This window comes from Cebidichthys violaceus, unplaced genomic scaffold (genome assembly GCF_023349555.1).
Source record: "Cebidichthys violaceus isolate CVI_PGR_0920_01 unplaced genomic scaffold, fCebVio1.0.p SCAF_2, whole genome shotgun sequence".
Lineage (NCBI taxonomy): Eukaryota > Metazoa > Chordata > Actinopteri > Perciformes > Stichaeidae > Cebidichthys > Cebidichthys violaceus.
Window position 1 is genome coordinate 18,902,892 of NW_027176372.1, and position 20,542 is coordinate 18,923,433.

The 20,542-nt window shown below is 43.8% G+C and overlaps 2 protein-coding genes across 3 annotated transcripts in view; one reads left to right on the plus strand and one right to left on the minus strand.

Annotated features, from left to right (window-relative positions):
* The window catches only part of mrpl11 (mitochondrial ribosomal protein L11), a 35,390-nt gene that overhangs the window by 8,088 nt on the left and 6,760 nt on the right, over positions 1 to 20,542 (minus strand). Inside the window, exon 2 of the mRNA XM_068715507.1 lies at positions 16,566 to 16,740. Coding sequence (XP_068571608.1) covers positions 16,566 to 16,688 — 123 coding nt within the window. The 5' untranslated portion in view covers positions 16,689 to 16,740. The remainder of the gene's footprint in view (positions 1 to 16,565; positions 16,741 to 20,542) is intronic.
* tmem265 (transmembrane protein 265) lies at positions 458 to 9,696 on the plus strand. Of its 2 annotated transcripts, none has more exons than XM_068715505.1 (2): positions 458 to 489; positions 7,018 to 9,696. In XM_068715505.1, the coding sequence occupies exons 1-2, from the start codon at positions 480 to 482 to the stop codon at positions 8,076 to 8,078; spliced, it is 1,071 nt and encodes a 356-aa protein (XP_068571606.1). In that variant the 5' UTR covers positions 458 to 479; the 3' UTR covers positions 8,079 to 9,696. The 2 variants fall into 2 exon arrangements, with proteins under 2 accessions (XP_068571606.1, XP_068571607.1); XM_068715506.1 differs by lacking the exon at positions 458 to 489 and adding an exon at positions 3,734 to 4,159.

The following is a 20,542-nucleotide window of genomic DNA, read 5'->3' on the forward strand; positions in this document are numbered from 1 at the left end:
CGGGATTAAACGCTAATCTACGAATATATTCCCCCGCCGTCAAATCCAGCAGCGACAGCGGTGAGTAATTGCTATATGATCCATTCACGATCAGCGCGGCAGAGCCTTATTACTCATAATTATGAGCAATTAGACATTTGCAATTAAAATCTGGAAAGTGTCCATTTGATTTGACCCTTCCACCAGATTCTCTGCAGTCTTTTTCGACACTCCTTCCGTGTTAATGTGATTGGCCTTTCAGCTTCACTAACCCTTTTTAACAAGATGTAGCACTGCATGGCGTGGCAGGATGGGGAGTGTGTAGATGGAGGCGAGGAGAGACGGGAATGAGAAAGAGAGACAGCCGAGGTGTATTAAAGTTGTCAGAATGTGGCCAGTGATCGTCGTGGTCAATATTTGAACAACGAGAAGGGATTTGTGTAACCAAGGTGAACAACGGGAGAGGAGACAAGTAAAGCAAAAGGCTGCAGGAGGTCCTCATGAATATGGGTGAGTGTGTATGTTTATGTATGAATACTTTGGTCTCATTTAAATCTGACAAGACTATCTGTTCAAGAGTGGATATGTGTGCATATTAAGCTGCCAGAGACTGCTGACAGTGAGGAAGTGTTCACTGTGTGTGGTCGCAGGTGCCTCTGTATCTGAGAAAACAGGGCGAAAAAAGAAATGCAGGAGAGAGGAAGCGATGGAGGGAGATGAGATAGAGTGGGTGAGTAGGTCACGAGAAGTATTGTGCTTATGGAAGCGTGGCAAACATGGGAGATAAAGGACACAGAGGCAGGACAAGGCCTCGGGGGCAGGAGGCAGGATTAATTGCCCCTGGCACACGAGGCCACCTGATAAATTGCCCCGGGCGATCGGCACACTGGAGAGCCGCGATGCGGTGGCGAAGGTGTTACAGTGGCGAGAGGCTGGTGGGAGGCGAGGTTAATTAAAGTCTTCAGTGTGAAACACTCTCATTCATTACCTTCATTACCGTGTTCATTTAATCTGCTTCGCTGTTGGCATTTTATCACATTCAGCCCCATTGTAGCGTCATACAGCTGATTAGGTTTCATGTTGAATCCTTCAGCTGCAGAGGGAGAAGCTGGGAGGCTGAACGGCAGGTCAGTTTAGGTCCAACAGACACAGATACACACACAGCAACAAAGAGCAAAATAAATTGAGTTCACGCTGGACATGCATCTTACCTGATTTTCCACCCTGGAATCGGTGGATTAGTCTCAAAACGTGGAAAATGAACACGATTTTCACCCTCAGTCTCCAGTGAACTGTGCCGAGGCCAATACACAGCCCTGCACAAAAGAGCGGAGGAGCGCCGCTCACACGAGCATGAGGGCCGACCTGACGGAGCGGACCAAATTCGGGACTCATTTTCATAACAACCAAAACTTCTAAGAGGTGTGATTGCCGTCTGGATCCCTGCTTAAAATAGAGGCAGCCTTCACTTTTTCGTCCCTGGCACAAGAAGAAGAATTTGCTGTTCGAGGGCCTGGTGAAAGCAAACAGGCGACGGGTGAAACAAAATGGATTGCATCACGACAAAACATCCCATTTTCAACTCCATTAGGTCCCTCTCACAGTCTTGACAGTGTTGTGCTTTTTGCCACTTCAGATGATTAATCACGTGTGGAGGCTGCAGCAGAAACACAGGAGCCTTGACTGCAGGCAGCTGAGGCTCCACGCTGGAGATGTCGGAGGATTCACAAGACTCGCTGACAAGTGGAGGAGAGACTCATAAAGAAAGAGAGTCAGGGGTTAGAGCGAAGTCAGACTGCATCGACAACTGATAGTAACGTTTTGACAAAGCTTGCTCTGTGTTTGTCGCGTATTCAGAGATAATAGTGAATTTTGCACGCTGAAAAGGTGTTATTCAAAAGGGAACTCTGCCAATTTTACACATCAAAGTCTGTTTACAGGGCTCTGGGAGGACTATATGTGAACACAGTTGAATGAAGCCATTTGTGGCTCCAGAGGGAGTCGGATACATTTCCTGAAGTCATGTCACAGGATACATTAACTGCCACTAGCATAACACACCCAAATCTCACCCAAAAGAAGAATGCGTGGAGTAAAAAGGACAACGTCTCCATTTCTGCCAAGAGGAGGAAGATGAAGGGACTGAGTCCTCCATGTTTGTTGAGGTCAGCCTCGGGTCTGCTGGGGAGCATGACTCAGTGTTGACGCCTTCAGCGTTCTTGGACAGTCTGTGACCTTCCAGACTTCCCCCGATCATGTCTGAAGCTAAAAGTGATGACTGCACAGTCCTGTGGACATTCTGCCCGCCTGGCTGCCCCTCGCCCTCCTCTGCTTTTCTCTATGTTCTCTTCTATCCCTCACTCTCCTCTCCGAAAGTGAGCCGGTGTACAGAATGACCTTCAACCACACCCACGGGGAACAAAAGCCCCCCCAAAAGAAAGAAAGAAGAGGGATAGTATAGCAGGATGGAGGAGAGAATGGGATAAACATGAGGAGAGGGGTGAAAGGAAGGCAGCGAAAAGAAGACGACGGGTGAAAAGGAACAAAAAGAGAAGAAGAAAGAAAAAAAGACGCTGAAGTGAGCAAAATGGAAAATCTCTCTTCTCTTGGAAGCCAGCAGAGCGCAGAGCTGAATCTGACAAGAAAGATGACTCTCCATCCCCTTTCCTACCAGTCTGATTAAACCTCTCACTCTAAAATGAACCTGGCACACAAAAAAGCCTCAGAAAACGAGGCAGCTGAGGGCTGGAGCTAAAGGTGCAGACGGGAATGCCTTCAGATGCACTTGAAGGAGCGGGATCATGAGGAAGAGGTGGCGCCACCAAATTCCTTCAAATCGCATCTGTGGCTGACAAAGGACCCAAAATTAAATTCTTGAACGAGGAAATCAGCCAGCTCTTCTTTTTAAACAGTTTCCAAAAGATTAATTTTCGACCAGATCTGTCTCAGAATTTCCCAATCCTTCTGTTTAAGCGCGCAGTAAGCCGGCTGTAATGAGTTAATCTACAACAGAGGGATGATTTCCTTGTGTGACTACGACAGTAAGTAGAGAGGACTAATTAAAGTTGTAACATCTGCCTCCTGGGCTCCAAGTGTGTCTACAGGCTACAAGCATCTTTCGCTCCACTTCCTCCGCTCCTATTTCAAGCGGGGAAGGGTAAATAAGGTATTCGCCTGCTCTCAAAAACAATGCAACTATTGTTCTTGCAAGTGGCATCATGGTGATTACCATAACCAATGAGGGTACTGTAACTGGGTCCTCTCAAATATTCATAGCATCTTCCAGCTTAACTTCCACAGCTGCTGCTGCTGCTGCTGGTGGTGGTGGTGGTGGAGGAGAGGAGGAGGAGGAGGAGAAACGGAGGAGGGTGGGAGGTCTGGAGCGCAGCACGTAACCTGCTTACAAATTAACACCACAACAGAACTCGGACAGCGTGAGTGAGTTTCTCTTCCGAGCTCCTCTCGCTGTTGCAGCGCTCTGCAACCTCTCTCTCTCTCTCTCCCTCCTTTTCTCTCTCTCTCTCCCTTTCTCTCTCTCTCTCTCTCTCTCTCTCTCTCTCATGAGCCATCTTCTCGGTCTGCGGTCTCCACTTTAATGATTTGGCGTCGCCGCCGCTGCTGCTCCACTTCTGACCGACTCCCCCCCCCCCACGACTGCTCTGCTCTGCACAGCCGGAGTCCGACCGAGCAGCAGCAGCACCGAGCCCCGCGCGGCTCTCTGCATCCGCAGCTGTATCACAAGATAAACCAACAACGACAAAAAAAAAAGAAGAAAAAAAACCCGACACTGCAGGAGGTGACGGATCCAGATTCAGATCGAGCTTCTGCAATAACCACGGAGACATCGGTCATGCCAGATCTGCACGGAGGGAGAAATCTTTGATAAGTATGAGCCGGTTTTTATTTATTTTTTGGTTCCTACAAACTCGCGTCTGCTTGGCGTGGCAGTGGCGATGACTTCCAACTCCAACAGCCTCGAGATGAGCCTTCTCCTGGAGCCCGACTCCACACAAACACCCGGACTGTAAAAGAAAGACTTTACAATCGAGCCCGGCTCATCAACGACAATAAAAGATACTTTATTGGTCACCGGCTGCGCCTCCACTTGGAAGAACAAGCCCACTATTCGCTGTAAATCAAGCCAGGAGGATCGAGCCCAAGTGCAAGACGAATGGTTTGGGTAACTACATCTTCACTTTACTACCAGCAATGCACGGATAAACCCACAGCACTATACCTGCTGTTAATAGGGCAGTTATGAAACAGGTGTTGCAGAGAAGCGGTTTCATAAAGATTGTTAAAATTGCCAGAGGATGCAAGACGTCGCGCTGCATGCTGGGGCAGTTCATGATAATCATTTTTCTTTTTCAAGAAAAAAAAAAAAACCAAACGTGATAAAATAGAAACAATAAAGCCCCTCAGGCAGCAGTCAGGCTGCCACCTCACAAATCAACAGATGTTTCAGTCATGTGGCTTGAAGTCTGGAGAGGGGATTTATTCTTCATCAGGGATTGCACACGGCCTGGCTCTCTATTAATTAATTAGTTTGCACATAATGGCATAGATGTCCCGATGCCCTTGGTGCTCCGGAGGCACCTGTGATAACTTGTGGAGGAGCTGGTCTTTGATGGGATTTGGAGCTCTACGAGGGCTGTTTATGGAGATAAACAGTGGGCGTAAACACAAATTAATCTTTGCTCTACATGGATTTCTGTCCACTTGGAAATCACCCAATATTGATAGAAAACTAAATGATAGTGGCAAACCCAACGCGTGCGTTTATCCCTGTCAGTGTGTGCTGTAAAGAACTGGAGAGCTTTTTTTTTTTTTTTTTTGGACGATTACACTGGTGCAGATGGAGGGAGAGCCATGTGCACTGGTGTCATACAAGCAAGAAAAAAAAAATAATTTGGCCGAAAATTGATTTTCAGTACAAAACTGAACAAATCTTTCACCTGCGCACCATTACATGCCATTACTCATGCTTACAGCGAAATAGGTTGCCTCACCTTGTCAACAGCAGTGTCATTTCCCTGACAGGAGAATGATGAATTGGGTCATTATTGATGAGCGTAGTGGACACACGGGCTGTCATCCCAGTCCTTCACTCAGAACAGAATAAATTACATGGCATTGACAGGGAGTCAAAACACAAACACGGGCTGACAGGGACATTTCTAGAGTGAAATTTAAGGCTCAGGAGGAATATCTTAAGAGGCGTGACCTGGAGGGAGAAGCCAGCAGCAACCGTTGGCTGTAAACTTCTCCATCCCCGCGCTCCCTGCAGATTGGGTTTGTTCCTCGAGAAATGAAAAAAACAAATTTGAATTCCAATATCCTCTCAATCTGCCGCTTGGTGCAATTCATTCAATTTTGGGGGAATGGTAATCAAGTTGCAGTAAGCGGTGAGACAAAAGGCTCCATAGACAATCAGATATTATGAACGCTGGCATGATCCACGCCTGTCCTCCCACCACGCCTCAGAGCGGATTAATCAGCCGAGATTGTTCCTTTCCTCATCTCTTAGATTCATCTGTTTCAGAACAAACTCTAGTGTCTGTGACATTTCAATAGCCCCTGTGATGAATACATTTGGATTCATCCAGGCCAAGCTGGCGCGTGAACTGCATGTCTTCATATAAGTGGGTGGAAGTCATTTCCTATCTGCATTTGAGTCTTCCTCTTCATCCTTTTCACCCCTTCTCACCCTGAGCTTATTTATGAACTATAATGATCACGCAGTAACACTTTATTAGGCATGTAGACAGCCAAGAGGCCTATTAATCTTTCACATGCAGTCGTATGCTCCTTCTCATTCTCCTTCTCCTTCTCCACACACACACAAAAACTCAAACCCCATTTTTTTTTTTTTTACCCAGTGGAGTTCCTCAGCCCTCTTCAATGATTCAGACAGCACCAAGGAGATGGCACAGCTCCTGTTAGTCTTACAGTCAGGGAAGTGATGCGTCTTCCATCGGCAAGATATCGTCAATACTCGCTTTTCACTGGCAGACTTTTCTCACAGACCGCAATCGTGCCGTCAATCTCTCGCTCGATCACGCTGAACTGTTGCCATTACGACACATCTGAGCTGGTAGTGATTTTGTATTATAATGGCATCGATCCAGTTGAGGGGTTGACACCCCCGAGTGGTGCTGAGCAGATAACAGACAGTCCGCTAGTCTGTGCTGTGCTTTTCAGCCAAATACGATAAAGAGGCCAACATTGGTTCGCCTACACCGTAAAGTCAATGATCATTTCTCACGCTGTATCAATACTGAGGTTTATCTGGTCTGTGAGCTGAGATATGAGCTGCAACAGAAGAAAAAAAATTGTTCCGCCAAATTAGCATTGCCTGCATGCACACACTCAGACTTATACAGTGTCTACACAAAGACACGAGTCAAACATATCTCCAAACAAATAGAAAGTTATCAATATTCATCTGAAATGAAAGGGGGGGGATTTGCAATGATTAAAGATCGCAGCACAGTATGAGGATAAATACTGCCGACTATAGAGGCAAAGAAAATGCTTTGACAAGGCACCTAGCAGCGCCTGAATACAATTAATTAATAATGAATAAGAAGAATACAAAAAAAGTGGCAGAAACAACAAGAATTCACCGGAAAAAAGTAACAGCAGAGAACTCAGGGCAAGTCTGAGTATCAAAAAGAAGCAAAGCTGGGATCTCTATGGAAAATGAAGACTATTTAATTCAAAGAGCCGCTGAGTTCCAAAAAAACAAAAACAAACAAAAAACACACAATTTAACAGGCTACTCAGCTTGAGCAGCCAGAATAGATGTAGCTCTGGCCAAAGATGAAGGGCGCTCACTGCTTACTAGGCAGCCGATGCCTTTAACCATAGCAACAAGCGTCAACATTATTTTACATTCGGTTTTGAATTAGCGTGAGCAAAAACAAGCATGTTCTTATTTGTGAGTTTTGGGGACGGGTGGCGCTGTGTGGAGCAATGAGAGCAGAGTTTGTGACGATGGAACAGATTTACCACTGTGCTTCTCTGTGTCTCTTTCAGGCATGGTGCCCACGCCCCAGGTGTGCGTATCAACCCTGGTCACAGTGAGCACGATGGCAGTGGTGGACCTCTACCTGCTGGAGCAGAGCATGCTGGGGGCTCGCGGTCCTAGTGTGTGGCAGTGTGCGACGGTGTTGCTCGGCGACGCGGGCTTCCTGCTCGCGCTGCGCTTCGTGTCGGCCGGCGTGATGTCGGAGGCGCGTTCGCCGCGTCGCGGTTTCGCCAACGCCCTCTGGTTCCTGTTCCTGTCCCTGCTGCAGCTCAAGCTCTTCTTCGTCTGCCATAACTACAGGCAGGAGCGCCGGCCGCCCGACCCCCTGGCCAGGAAGACCCTGACGCTGCTGCTGTCCATCTGCCTGCCCTCCCTGTTTCTTATCCTGACGGGAGCCGACCACATGACCCCGCAGCGCAGGAAGCAGGAGGTGCGGGGCCGGCTCCTGTGGGTGGTGGTGGACCTGCTGGATGTGCTGGACCTGCAGGCGGGGCTGTGGGAAGCCCACGGCGGGGCAGCAGCGGCGGGGAGCGGAGGGGTCGCGGAGCAGAAGCTGCCCATCTGGGCCGAGGGCCTGGTCTTCTTTTACTGCTACGCACTCCTGCTGCTGCTGCCCTGTGTGGCTCTCACGGAGCTGGGGGCCACCGGCCTGCCAGGACAGAGGGGGCCCCGTAAGGAGGCTCTGTACCCTTGGCTCAGCCTGGTCACCATCAACATCTTAACCCTGGCCCTGAGGGGCACAGGCATGCTGTGGTACAGGGACCCCCGTGTGTCCACGGTGTTCCTGGGGAAGAACCTGCTGGCTCTGGCTGTGAAGCTGAGCTCAGCTTGGGAGAGACACAAGCAGGAGCGCGGCGCTGCAGGAGCCGAGACTGTGTCTGGAGCAGAACCAGGAGACTCGACCCTGCCAAGCCAGAGCTCAGAGCAGGGAGAGGGCCAGGCCCAGGGGAAAGCTCCTCCCTCTCATTATCACACACTGTCTCGCTCCCAAAGCCACACTCTCTCCCACGTCAGCCCGGAGCCCACGGAGACGCCCTTAGGACCCTCTTTCATCTCCCATGAACTCTAGGGAGTCGCTCTAAACACACACGCATACACAAAAGCATGTGATCACACCCACACTTAAAACCCAGACCAGCGGAGCCAGTATCACATCCAAACAGATAACTTGTATTGAATTTTCAGTACAACAGTGATGGGCATAATGCTGAGCTGTGGAAAAGCATTTGGCAAGCTTTGCTTTCTGCACATTTTGTTGTGCTGAGAATAACTTAAAATGCATTGCTGGGATTTGTGGGAGTGTATTTTTTTTTTAATATTCAACACTGTGAACACATCTATCGGCCTGTACAGAATATTCCAGAAAATGTATATTGACATCTCGTAGTGTTTCATTCCCTTCTTTGATCTCTGCATAGCTGCCCAAACTGCCACAGATTTGTTGAATTTGTTGCATTCAGATTTCTTGTAACTCAATATACAGCATCTCATCGGTGAGTTCAGGTCATGTGGCTTGTCAGAAAAATTTGATCAATACTCTTCTGCCATTAGATGCCAAATGCAGACTGTGACCTTTAGTTTACTTTTTTTTCCTCCGTCACTTTACAGGGACCTTTCACAGAGGAAAAGTTTAATACAAAAGGAGTGATGATTTATTTTTCCCTACAGCTCCAGGATTTAAAAGCCGCCTGCTTGTAAAACTCACACTCTTCATGGTGCTCCAGTATTTCAATTTAGAGTCAAATCCAGTGGATCCAAACCTTTTAGGCTTGTAGCGCTTTAAATCAAAGTCTACTCACGACTCAATGTGATGTCCCCTGCTTAGATTTTCCTTATTTGAATACATTTTAGAGGCTTGTAAGAGTCAATTTCAAATGTAAGAGAAGAAAATAAAAAATATGTGTAGCAGAAAAGTTAATCAGTGAAATCACTAACTGTGGTGTTTGGAGTGCGTTTCTTTGGTATTATGACATATTTGATTTGATTTAAATGCAGAATGTAAACATCAGCTTGAGGTGATTTCAGAGCAGCACACCGTACAGTCCCTTTTACTTTAGGACCACTTATTTGTTTACTTTTAAAACCCTCCTGCAGCCATTTTAACACAACAAAATGTGCTTAACTCAAGATGCCAACTATTTATGAAAGACACCGCTTCCATAAATAAAATCGTCCAATGGTAGAGCTTAAAGATGAGCATTTTTGCATCATCTTAATCCTACTGCAACACAAACAACAGTACAGGTCTATTTTGCTACATTGTTTACAAAGCCAGAACACCAATGTAAGTAATCCCTTTACCGTTTCAGAACACACTTAAAATTCATGTTTTGATGTCGTCTGTACTTGTCTCAAAGTCTTTTTCAGTCATTTTCAAGAAGAAGAAGAAGAAAAAAAAACAACAACTGTCCAGCCCTTAACCCCCTTTTAACTATAGATGAAAGTTAACTTTTTGATGCCATGACTAATGGATGGAGCCTCTCATTCACTAAGTTGTTAACATGTGGGGGTTTTGGGGCATCACGGACCAGAGCAGCAGGTGTAGAGGATGTACAGTACAGTCAAGTGCCTTGTTTCCTCATGGAGCCACGAGGCGTACACATTATGTGTACCATGTGGAACTTGGACATATGCCATGTGTACACTGTCAAATTATTCCACAGCTGCTGTCTGCTACACCTCCAGGACAGAGTGCAAACTAATAAAAAGTGTTTCATACTCGCCCAGTGTTGACAGTTCATTGAGTATTAAGTAGGAGCGTTATTGGCAACCTGTCACCCCACATATAGGGGACAACAAGAGGACTCAGTCCAAATCTATCAAGGCCAGGAGGCCTAAGGGTCGAATAACTGCCTCATGTTTTTAAACTATATTAAAGTCAATCTGCTTTCACAGAAAATTGCATGTTTTTCCTCTCATACTGGAGCTGCTGAAGTGAAGTGAATGGACGCACCCCTCCCCATCCTCCCCCTCACATATTCAAGCTAGAAAAGCGTGCTCTTTGCTTCATGGCGCGGCGCGCTGACAAAAGGCTGTCATTTATCACAATTATGCCGCCGGCGCCATCAGCTTGGATCCTCTCGCAGTAATCCTTGAGTGTGTCGCCGTGTTGTCTGTTTAATGTTGAAAGAGAGATGGGGTGTGCCTGTCAAGAGTTGTAGTAAGTGTGTGATGTTTTCAGAGTGAACTGGCTCTTTGCTCTGAGCGGCCGTGAATGCACCCGCCGGCCTCCCCTCTTTGCTAAAATGGTCCTATTAATTGAAATTGAGGCTATTCGTCAAAAGGCAAGCGCTTATTCTCAGTGCTTTATGCTTGATTTACAGGCTAGATTAACAGGATGTATTAAAGACTAATGTACACACTTGGGCACAAAAACGCATTCAAAGTTTCAGTGGGGAATTTCTTGCTGGTTCTGAGAAAACTTTTAAGGAAAAACCACAGAGGGATAACCAGAGTAGTAGACGGCACCCGGCCCTTGCCTCCCCTCTCTTTCTTTCATCTCCTCCTCCCCGTTTCACTCTACATTTCAAACCTACGCATTCTGGATACACTCCCTGGTGTGCAACTTCTCACATTTCTATTATACTAAAAGCAGCAACTGCATCGGCAGCCTCGGAAAACGACTACCTCCTAGAATTTGTTACACCTGTTAAGCTCTAGATACAATGCTCAGCATTTTCCCTCAGCTCCCACCGACTCTCATAACCTGCACCTGAAGAAAAGAGCACGAGTCGCCCTCCTATTTTCTTTCTACTTTTGCCTCTATTCTTCCTGTCCATTCCCATGTGTTAATTTCACTCCAGTCGGTAATCATTTTCCTGTACCAAAGCTGTCAGTTTCCCTTTTTTGTCTCGCGTTCCTTCTTTTATTTCTCTATTTGTTTAAATTTTGCCCTGCAGCCGACAGGCGGCCTACCTCTCTGCACTTCCCCTGTCAAGGGTGGTTAGTCAGAGAGGAGGAAAAAACCGAGGAGGAGAGGCTGGCTAAGATTAAAGGGCCGGAGCCACCGCCTCAAGCAGGGCGGCTGCCGACTGCCATTTATTTACCGTTACACACAGTGTTAGCTTGATGGAGCGCAGGAACCCAGAGAGACAAACGCGCACAACACGCCGCCCCGACAACAATGACATCCCAACGGGTCCAAAAGGAGGCACCTTTAGTTCAAACATATGGCTTGGTTTTGCTCCGGTGAGCATTTGGTTACAACCCATCTCCCCTCATTACCCCAGACACGGCGACAGCTACAGTATGGCTCAGAGCTCACGCCCCCGTGGTCTGGCAGAAAGAGCCACATTTAACAGACAGATGTCTAAATCATTCATCAGAGCACACACCAATCTCGCCGCTTTTGGGCAGAACTTCAAAGTATATTCTGGGAGAAAGAAATGATGCAAAAGAGTCTGAGATATGCAATACTGCAGACAAACGCACACTCACGCTGGTCTCAGGTGACATCAGGCTGAAATTAATGAATGAAATTAATTAGAAACATTTAGTCGATTAATAATTTAGCTGGTTGAAAGAAATTAAATTTGATTATTGCTAAATTGTTTTTCTGTCAAACCTGTGACAAACTGTTTCTGGTTCCAGCTTCTCAGATGTGAGGATTTGCTGCTTATCTCCATTTCATATCATTAGAAATCACAGGTGTTCAGTAAATCCACCAACAAATCTTTACACTGAACTGACTATTGTTGTGGAAATTACATGTAAGCACACAAAACACACATACAATAAAGCAATTATATACAAAATGAGTCTGAAAGAAGTGTCTCACACATAACTGCTTTTTCTATATATCTATATCCATATGTGCAACAAGTTTGACTTTGCATGTCCTATAGCTTGTCATCCATTAAATACAGTGCTTGCCTTTCTCTAAAATATGGATGATAACGCCTTTACATCCTGTCATGCCACACGGACACACATGAAAAATGATAAACGCAAGTACCAAGTGAACGTGTGACAGTCACATAAAGAAACAGAATAACAAGATTATCTATTCTACACATGAATAAACGATAAACCTGATGCTAATATGGTCGTTTACTTTTAGGATATTTTGAAAACCAGTAGCTTTTAGATTTTGGAGCTCCATTTAGCGGTGAATAAGCGCTCTGCTGTGATTCACGTTACTTCCTCTTTAAAAGTCTATTAAAAGACAGCGACACGACTTAAAAATACCTTCTTCTTGCCGTCTTCAATTAAGTCTTTTTTTAGGACTAACCTGAGCCCTGGAACGACTATATCTGTATTCACTGATGTGGAGAAACTGCTTCATGAGGGAAATGTAAACTAATTCATCTCTAAAATGTACTTACTGCTGAATTGAGGGCCCAGAGCCAGGTATGCATAAATCTAGAGCGAGACGGGAATCAGATCTAAGCACAGTTGATGAAGAGCTCTGGTCAGATTCATGACAAGACAGTTTGTCAGCTTCTATTAATAAGCCCATACAAACTGGTTCACTACAGCGTCCTCCATCAGCTGCACCCTGTTGGTTCTACTGTGACACCTTGACAAAGATCACAGGAGTTATTAGATCCTGGTCATTTGCTTACTGGAGAATTCCACAGAGTCAGCAGACTAATTCAACTAATTCACAAATTAAATTGATGGAAATCACTTTATGCGTAAAAGTTCATCGAAACTGCACTGTGAAATACGTTTCGAGGGAAATGTACTTCGTCTTGAATTACGTCCACTTTTGGCACATCAAAATAATTTCAAATATACTTTCAAATGAGTAGAAGTCATGTAACGAGGAGGCCGAGGGGGTGGATGGATAAATAAATAATAATCACAAAAATGTAATATTCCTCCCTTAAAAAAAGAGCGAAAGCCACTGATGAATTCATAATCCGATAACTCATTGTTTATGCGTTCATTTTGTACTGAACTGAGCGAGACAGCTTCAACTGACTGGATGTTTTGAACTGAAGACAGATTCACAGCTGAACGTCCGTATGAATGGTGACAGCGACTGAGAATCTTTGAAAAGAAAATGAATGAAATTACTTTAATCAGCAAAGTTATTTACATCTCCTTTGTAAATTGAACAGAGGTGGAGGAAGCACTCTGGTATTGTTGGATTTAATTAAGTAACAGATCAGAGTGTAGGAATACTGTTAAAAGTAAAAGTCATGCATTAAAATAAAAGTATAAAACTAACTGCGGTCTTTAAGAAAAATGCAAAACTCCAAGTGGGAAATATGACAGGACGAAGCAAGGCAGTAAAGAGCACACTTCCTACTCGTATAAGATGGATCCATACTCTTGCCTGTTATCTTGAGCTGTCGCATAATTCATATTCTTTAAAACGATCAAATTCCAACCAGAGCATCTTTTGGGAAAAGAAAACGTGTTTTTTTGGGGGTAAAACAGCCCAAAATACCACAAACGACCACTGATGCTGACATATCAGCACTCGTGTCTCTGTGACAGGTTTCATAGGATGTGAGAGACGCAGAGCATTGTTCAAAGTGTTGTTTGGAATTTGTATGTATGCCTATGGGGAGCTGCCATTAAAAATAACCCCTTCGTCTGTCAAGTAATGCAATTCTGCAATAACATGTTTTTGCACCCAATGCTGGTGTAAAAATGTAGGTGTAAAAAAAAAAAAAAAAAAAAAGTCAATTTACAGTGATTTTTCGGAGGCAGGACGCGCTACAAACTGAACAACTTAATAACCTTTAGGGGTTGAGAGTTGAATGACAGTCAGAGCGAGTTTCTTAATTCTCAGCTTTGGAGGATCAGAAGGAACTTAAAGGTCTCCAGTGTAGCTGAGGGGGAAGGAAGCTTTAGCTGAGCCTTAAATGTGATCAGTGAAAATCTTAAAATCAATTATACATCTAACTGGTAAACAGTGCAGAGACGGTAAAATTGGGTTATTACGGTCTCTTCACTTGGCAGCAGTTAAAACCCCGGCTGCTGTATTTTTTAGGAGGAATAAAAGATGTTGAAATAGGATGAGATTAAAGAATAGATCTGCCTCCTAATTACTGAATAAAAATGGCTCATTACTGTAACTACTCATTGTGTTATTACTTCAAAAGTGAAGCCACAGTCAAACATCAGTCCAAATGACCTTTGTGTGTGTGTGTGTGTGTGTGTGTGTGTGTGTGTGTGTGTGTGTGTGTGTGTGTGTGTGTGTGTGTGTGTGTGTGTGTGTGTCTGCAAGACAACAATACGTCTTATGCCTGTGGTAATTAAAAAACAATAAAAAATTGGTTCATTGATTTTTTTTTTTTGTCCCCTTGGGACCAACCAAAAAAAAAGCTGCACACAAAACATCTGACGCGTCATCGCTTTTTTTAGTTGATAAAGCAAACGTGTTGCTTTGAGTCACATGATGAAAGTATTCCCAGCATTCACTCTCTTTTAGCTCTGTTTTTGGGCTCCACCATCAAACGAGACTCTTTAGCTGCTGAATGCTCAACTGTGTTCGCCAGCTGGTCGCTTACTGTGTTTGTCTGGCGTTTGGTGCCGAGCAGGTTGCTTAAAGCTTTTTTTAACTGCTGCGTCCAAAAACGACACTATGAGAGCAGTGAGAGCGAACCAACACAGTAAAGTCGAGGGCGGGAAATCAAAACAATGATTTTAAAAGATGTAGAGCTGCAGAGAGCTGCAGAGTTGATAGTTATCTAGAGCAAAATATTGATTCATCAAGAACATAATCAACAAATGAATCATTAAAGAAATTATTTGTTATTTGAATACGAAGGTGAAAATATTATCAAGTGGATGTGTAGAGAGCAATCCGGATAAAGTTCAAACAAAACAGAAGAGAAATGTGTTTAATTAAAACTTGCAGTATTTGTGAGCACTTAATCATTGTCCCAGTCTGGCAGGGAGCTCAGATTTCCATTAATTAACTGAATTTATGTTACAGTTGATGTCACTGGTGACAGCAAAGTACATCATTTTGAACATTACCATAAAATAATGACACCTTTACAGTCAACAACAGATAAGAGAAATGAGATGTTTTCACATAAATTAACTCCTTTGTGACACCTCAACATTTACTTGTTCCTGACATTATTGTCCCCGTGGAGCTCTTTTCTACCACTTTGGTTCACTTTCCCATTGTCCTCGCTGAGTGCTGTCGATAAGTCACAGAGATGGATTAACTGTGAGAATTGATCAGGTTTCCAAGCGTTCAGCAGCATTCCAGGCTGACGAGCTCCGTCCATTAAAGAGCCTAACTGGATCATTTGTATGGACAGAACGAGCCATAGGGTTTCATTCATTCAATCTCGCAAAGGACAATCAAAGTTAAAGAGCTGAATCGCCATTAAAGCGGACGCAGATTGTGCTTTTATGGTCTAAAATAAAAAGATACATTTTACAGGAAAGATTTAAAACTTGTGTGATCAGAAACGTAGATGAGGTTAACGAACAGAGCGTCACAATTGGACCGTTTTCAACGTAATGAATCCTCGAGACCTTCAGGAGATCATCGGAGTGGGTCGGTTGTTTTTAGTGTAGCGCTGAATTCATCTTTGATGTTATATTATCGTTATATTCAAGTATGTTGAAGATGTACCCGAAAATTAAACGAATGAAATCCCAAATCTGAAAACTTTATTTACAAAACATTAAACAAACCCAATGTAATATAATAACAAAATGTATTTAGTCAGAAATCATGTGTAAATGTGATCAGTGGGTAGAACACAACACACAAATATATTGCAGAAAAGTAGGACTCTCTCATGATGATTAAGACTATGAACATGAGGCTATGTCATTAAATGTACAGTGTCGTCCCGACACGTCAATAGCAAGTTTATTATGTCCTTTCAGATTTGAGACGCGTACCGAACAACATCACTGGAAGGATAACTTCATTTTAAAAATGATGTATCCTCAGTAATTTTTCTCCACTTACAATCCATCTTTGTTCGTTGCTCAACACTTGAGGACTGCTGACTTATTTTATTATCGTACCAGCATATACATAAATTGTACTAGTATGAATTGGCCTCCCCGGTGAAAGAGTCAGAGTGGTGCATCCCTGAGCAATAAAAAAAAAAAAAAGAAAAGCCAACCTCAGCCGTCTCTCTGGAGTAATTGAAGCAGAGAGACGTATACAAGAATTTAAGACAAAACCTTCGCAGGTTCAGTCCCATTTCATTGAATGTCTTGTAAAGAGTGAGGCTAATGTATATGGACAGCTGCTGTGGATGGAGGTGTTAGTGTCTTTGGCCTGGAAACTGTGAGAAAATAGTTGCAGACTGAAGCAGAGTGTAGCCCCTACCTGCACAATGGAGCGGTGCGACTAGAATAAGAATGTGAATATGAACAGGGCGATGAGAGGAGATGGAGGTGGTGGTGGTGGGGATGTAGGATGAGGTGACTGAGGAGAGAGAGGCAACTGTGTGATTGGCAAAGTGAAAATAGGGAAGGACCAGGTTGTCTGGCAGTTAATGAGAGCTGTGTGCAGAGGGTCAGTTGATAAAATGAAGCCCTGCTCTTGCAATTAAGTTAACACTCCTGATTATTTGGAGCAGACAGATGGAACAAGAAGTGGAATTGTAAGTCATTTTACCTGTCCCAGGATGGGGCCCAGTGGAGGTCCGGGGGCCGCTTGTCCTGACCTCACTATGGCCCGGATTACATTGCTGACATCCAATTTCTTTACAGCCTTGGCTGCCTTAGAGATCTTCGACATCCTGCTCTCAAAAGCCTTAAATCTGCCTCCGCGTCAACTGAGAATCCATCCACTGAGAATGCAGAAGAAAAACAAACAAATTAGCCTTTCATGAATACACAACTGCAACAAATCATTTACACGCCGGGCTCATTAAAACATCATACACTCAAATCGATACAGATACCCACGGGCTAAACCCGTGCCTTTCCATTCTGCAGCGGGCGAGTAATTAAGAAAATCTTTGCCTTCGATCGGCTCAGCGAGAGCCACTTTCCTGGAGGTGTTTGCAGTGTGGATCAGTGCCGACGCTCGCCGTGGTGAAGAGCCTGAGAACTGGCAGGATTTAAAACTTCTCTCCCAAAAATCATGGGGTGCATGCCAAAACACCTCACTTCAGCTTCAGATGTGTCACCACTAAACGCCCTGCGCTGCAGCAGAGCTTCTTCTGCATCAGAGGTCGAGAGTAGAGAGCAGAATATGGATAAGTAACAATACTAATACACGGAGGGGGGCTGGAAGTGCCCCCCCTCCCCCCTGTATGAATGCAGAGAGGGGTCGGCTTTTTCATTCCACCTTAAAATGCATTTGCCAAATTAGGAGTCAATTAGTGGAGTGGGGAAAACGGCTTGAACTCCTGGCTTTTCTCTGGGGAGCCAGAAACGCATAAAAGCAAGCCTATAATCCTCTGCTGGAATAAAAGTGATACTGACACAGCTGTAAAATAAAAAAAAATAAAAAAAAAAAGATCAATGACTTGAGCCAAGGGACAAATACAAGTTTTAAGGTTGAGCCTTGTGATTCAGGGGAACCCTGCATTCAATAAAAATAAGTACTTGAGGGGAGAGAGGAGGTCCAGCAATGATTCATTGTAGGCAACAGAGGGTATCCAATTAGATCAACAGAAGAGACAGTAGCAAAAAGATGTATGGGACCTCACGCTGCTTTAGAGCAACAAACTGCTCCCAAGAAAAGTTGTGCTTCTATCTGCGCCGCTGATTATCCAGCAGCCGTTGAAGTGTAACCACCACGAGCAACATTTAGGGCATTAATGTGACGCGCGTACTGCAGAAAGAGTCCCAAATACAATCCATTTAGTTTGAATTCCCTCTTTACAATGTAAGTCTCACACACACATTTCAGAGGTCAATTTCACGCTACTCGCCTAATGTGTTCAGGTACTTGATTGTAGAAAAATCGTGATGCAGTTCAGATCAATTTTGGAGTCAGTTAGAAGAGGCAGAGACCAGTGTGCATTAAATCTTAAGTGAGAAAACCCACCGTCATCAAAAGGTGACAGAAAGGCTCATGAATCCTAAATGGCAAGCTGCAGAAACATTTGTAAAATAGCAGTTTGAGGGGGGGGGGGTTTAAAAAAAAAAATTTCAACCAATAAAATTACATACTGTACATTCAGAGAGACGAGGCTTAACTGGATTTTTGCGGCTGCGAGAGAAAAACAATTAAGGCCAGCATCAAATGTAGGGTTTAATTCCAATTTGGGGCAAAGGGAATAACAGTTCTGCGAGTGGGGAAATGACAACGTCATGCTTTAATGCACCGAAACTCCAATCTCGGTTGGAGTATGAATAATAAAACCGCAGTTCCTTTCACAAAATGAAATCACTCATCACAAGGCCAAGCAGTGAACGCTGAAGAAGAATTGACCTACATAAGGCATCGCAACTGCACTGACGGTACGTTTCACGCAGCTGCATTTACATTAGAGTCAAGGAATAAAGGAGCGGTAACTGCGCAGAGGCAGGAAACATGGTTCAAGGCAATACAATAAGCCTGAGTCAGAGCTCGGCTAATGTTTTGCTGTGAATAATCAAATCAAAGCCGCAGTAATTTGAAAGGAACAGGCACAATTTTGAGCTGCTCTTTAGGCTGAATATTATATTCCTACAGCAATTACTGGCAACGGCGTCTTCGATAACACAGAGTACACAGAAAGAGCAATGTGTTTCGGGCCGTGTAGATTTGCAGCATAAAAGCACTTCGTTTAAACATGCTCGATAAATGACATGTTGCATAGCCAGTGTTTAAATTACCACCTAATAAAGGAAGGCGAGGCGAGCGATAAGAGAGAAAATAACACCGCAAACATTGGACCGCTCTCCAAATTCTCCAAATTCTCCAAACTGTTGTTGCACCCAACAATGTCGTTCCTATTTCCTGCCATTTTTGGGGTTTAGTGCATTTCTTTTTATTGAGATTATTCCATTAGGTTTTCTGGTTATCAACTCATGTCGGTTCGGTAAATGAAAGATGAAGTTCTGGATGTCCAATCAGATGAGGAAGAAAGTAATCAAGCAACAATATAGATCTTTTTTTTTATTTATTTTTTTTATAAACATTTTGTTCACACCGCGGTGGACAAACAGAAGAAGGGAAGAATCTGTGCTGAAATACAGGAAGTACACAAAGTATGAATATGAGGTCATAGTCGGGAGTAATAGTTAAGCGTACACTGTAAGAAGTGAAGCTGCCAGGCCTTATGGCTTCATACATGACACTGTTTACCAGAAGTAAACAACGGACTCCCCAGATAACCCAAGAGGAAGATTTAAAAGTTCATACAGCGTTATTATGAAAGCTACATGTTAGATATATTTAATATCATGGTACAAAAATCCATCCTTACAGTTGCACATCACCGGCAAAATCCAAACTCTAAATCCGAGCCGTTTCTCAGCCAATATCTATTCAGGAAATCTCCCCTGCTGCCTGTCAGACAAACTACCTGGGATGGAAACGCAACATCTTTGGCAGAGGTAAACATGTCAATAAAACCTGAGCACACGGGGGAGAAGCTGGAGAGGAATCCCACCAGTTATTAAAATGTGCAGGTCTACATAAACTGTTGTGAAACGATAACCGAAAATTGGAATTACCTGAAACTCCCCTTGTACAAACTCATCACATCTTTTATCAGCTCATTATAATGAGTCTGAAAACTCCTTTAGATTCTCACACGACAGCACGACTGTGGTGTGTTTTTAGCATAATTAACACTGACTGCACTTCAAGGATGACGATGACTTTGATTAAAGAAATGAATCAGTTTAAATTAAAACTGTACGATGAGTTGGAGTAGTGAAGCCCACCGCTGTTAGTTGTTTAGAATATTAAGGCTCTCTTTAGTCTTCATTTAGGAGACACGTCAAACTGTGGGCAACATCAATGAATCCTCCAAATCTGTTCTTTATTTACAGTTCAAGGTTACGGATATCGATCTTCTATAAAATGACATTGTTGAAAAATGGAAGAAATGGTCTTTAAAAAAAGAAAAAAAAAAGAACCACTTGGGTTTCAAAGTCCCGGACCGTCCTCAATAAATTATAGACTCTATCAGCCTCGAGGAGATCATATCCTCTTCTCCTCTTTCTTTCATATCTATTTACTGCAGTCTGATGAAATAAAAGCTGAATATGAATTGATTTCTCACTGGGATCATGCTTTGTACCTGCAACAACACAGAACCAAGGCCGATTCAATAATCTTCTGTTACACTTTGTCTGTTTTCTCATCTTCACATCTCAGCTAATTTGAAAGAGACACAAAGTCAAATACTTTGTAATGAAACCGATTTTGTGCTGCCACATGAAAAAAAAAAGATTAGAATAATAAAGATGATCAAAGATTATTATCTCATTCCAACCCTCTGACAAGGATTCATTTGAGCATGAATGCAGTATTAACCAGAAAATGTGCATCAGTAAAACTGTCTCCCGCATTTTATTTTTATCGGAGCACCTTTATGTGGCTGGTTTATGTTCCTCTGCAGCGTTTCTCGTTGTCCATCCTAAACCATCTTTTTAGGATTGGTTCTGCCCACCGCACTACAGCTAGTACTGCTGTAGTGCGTACCG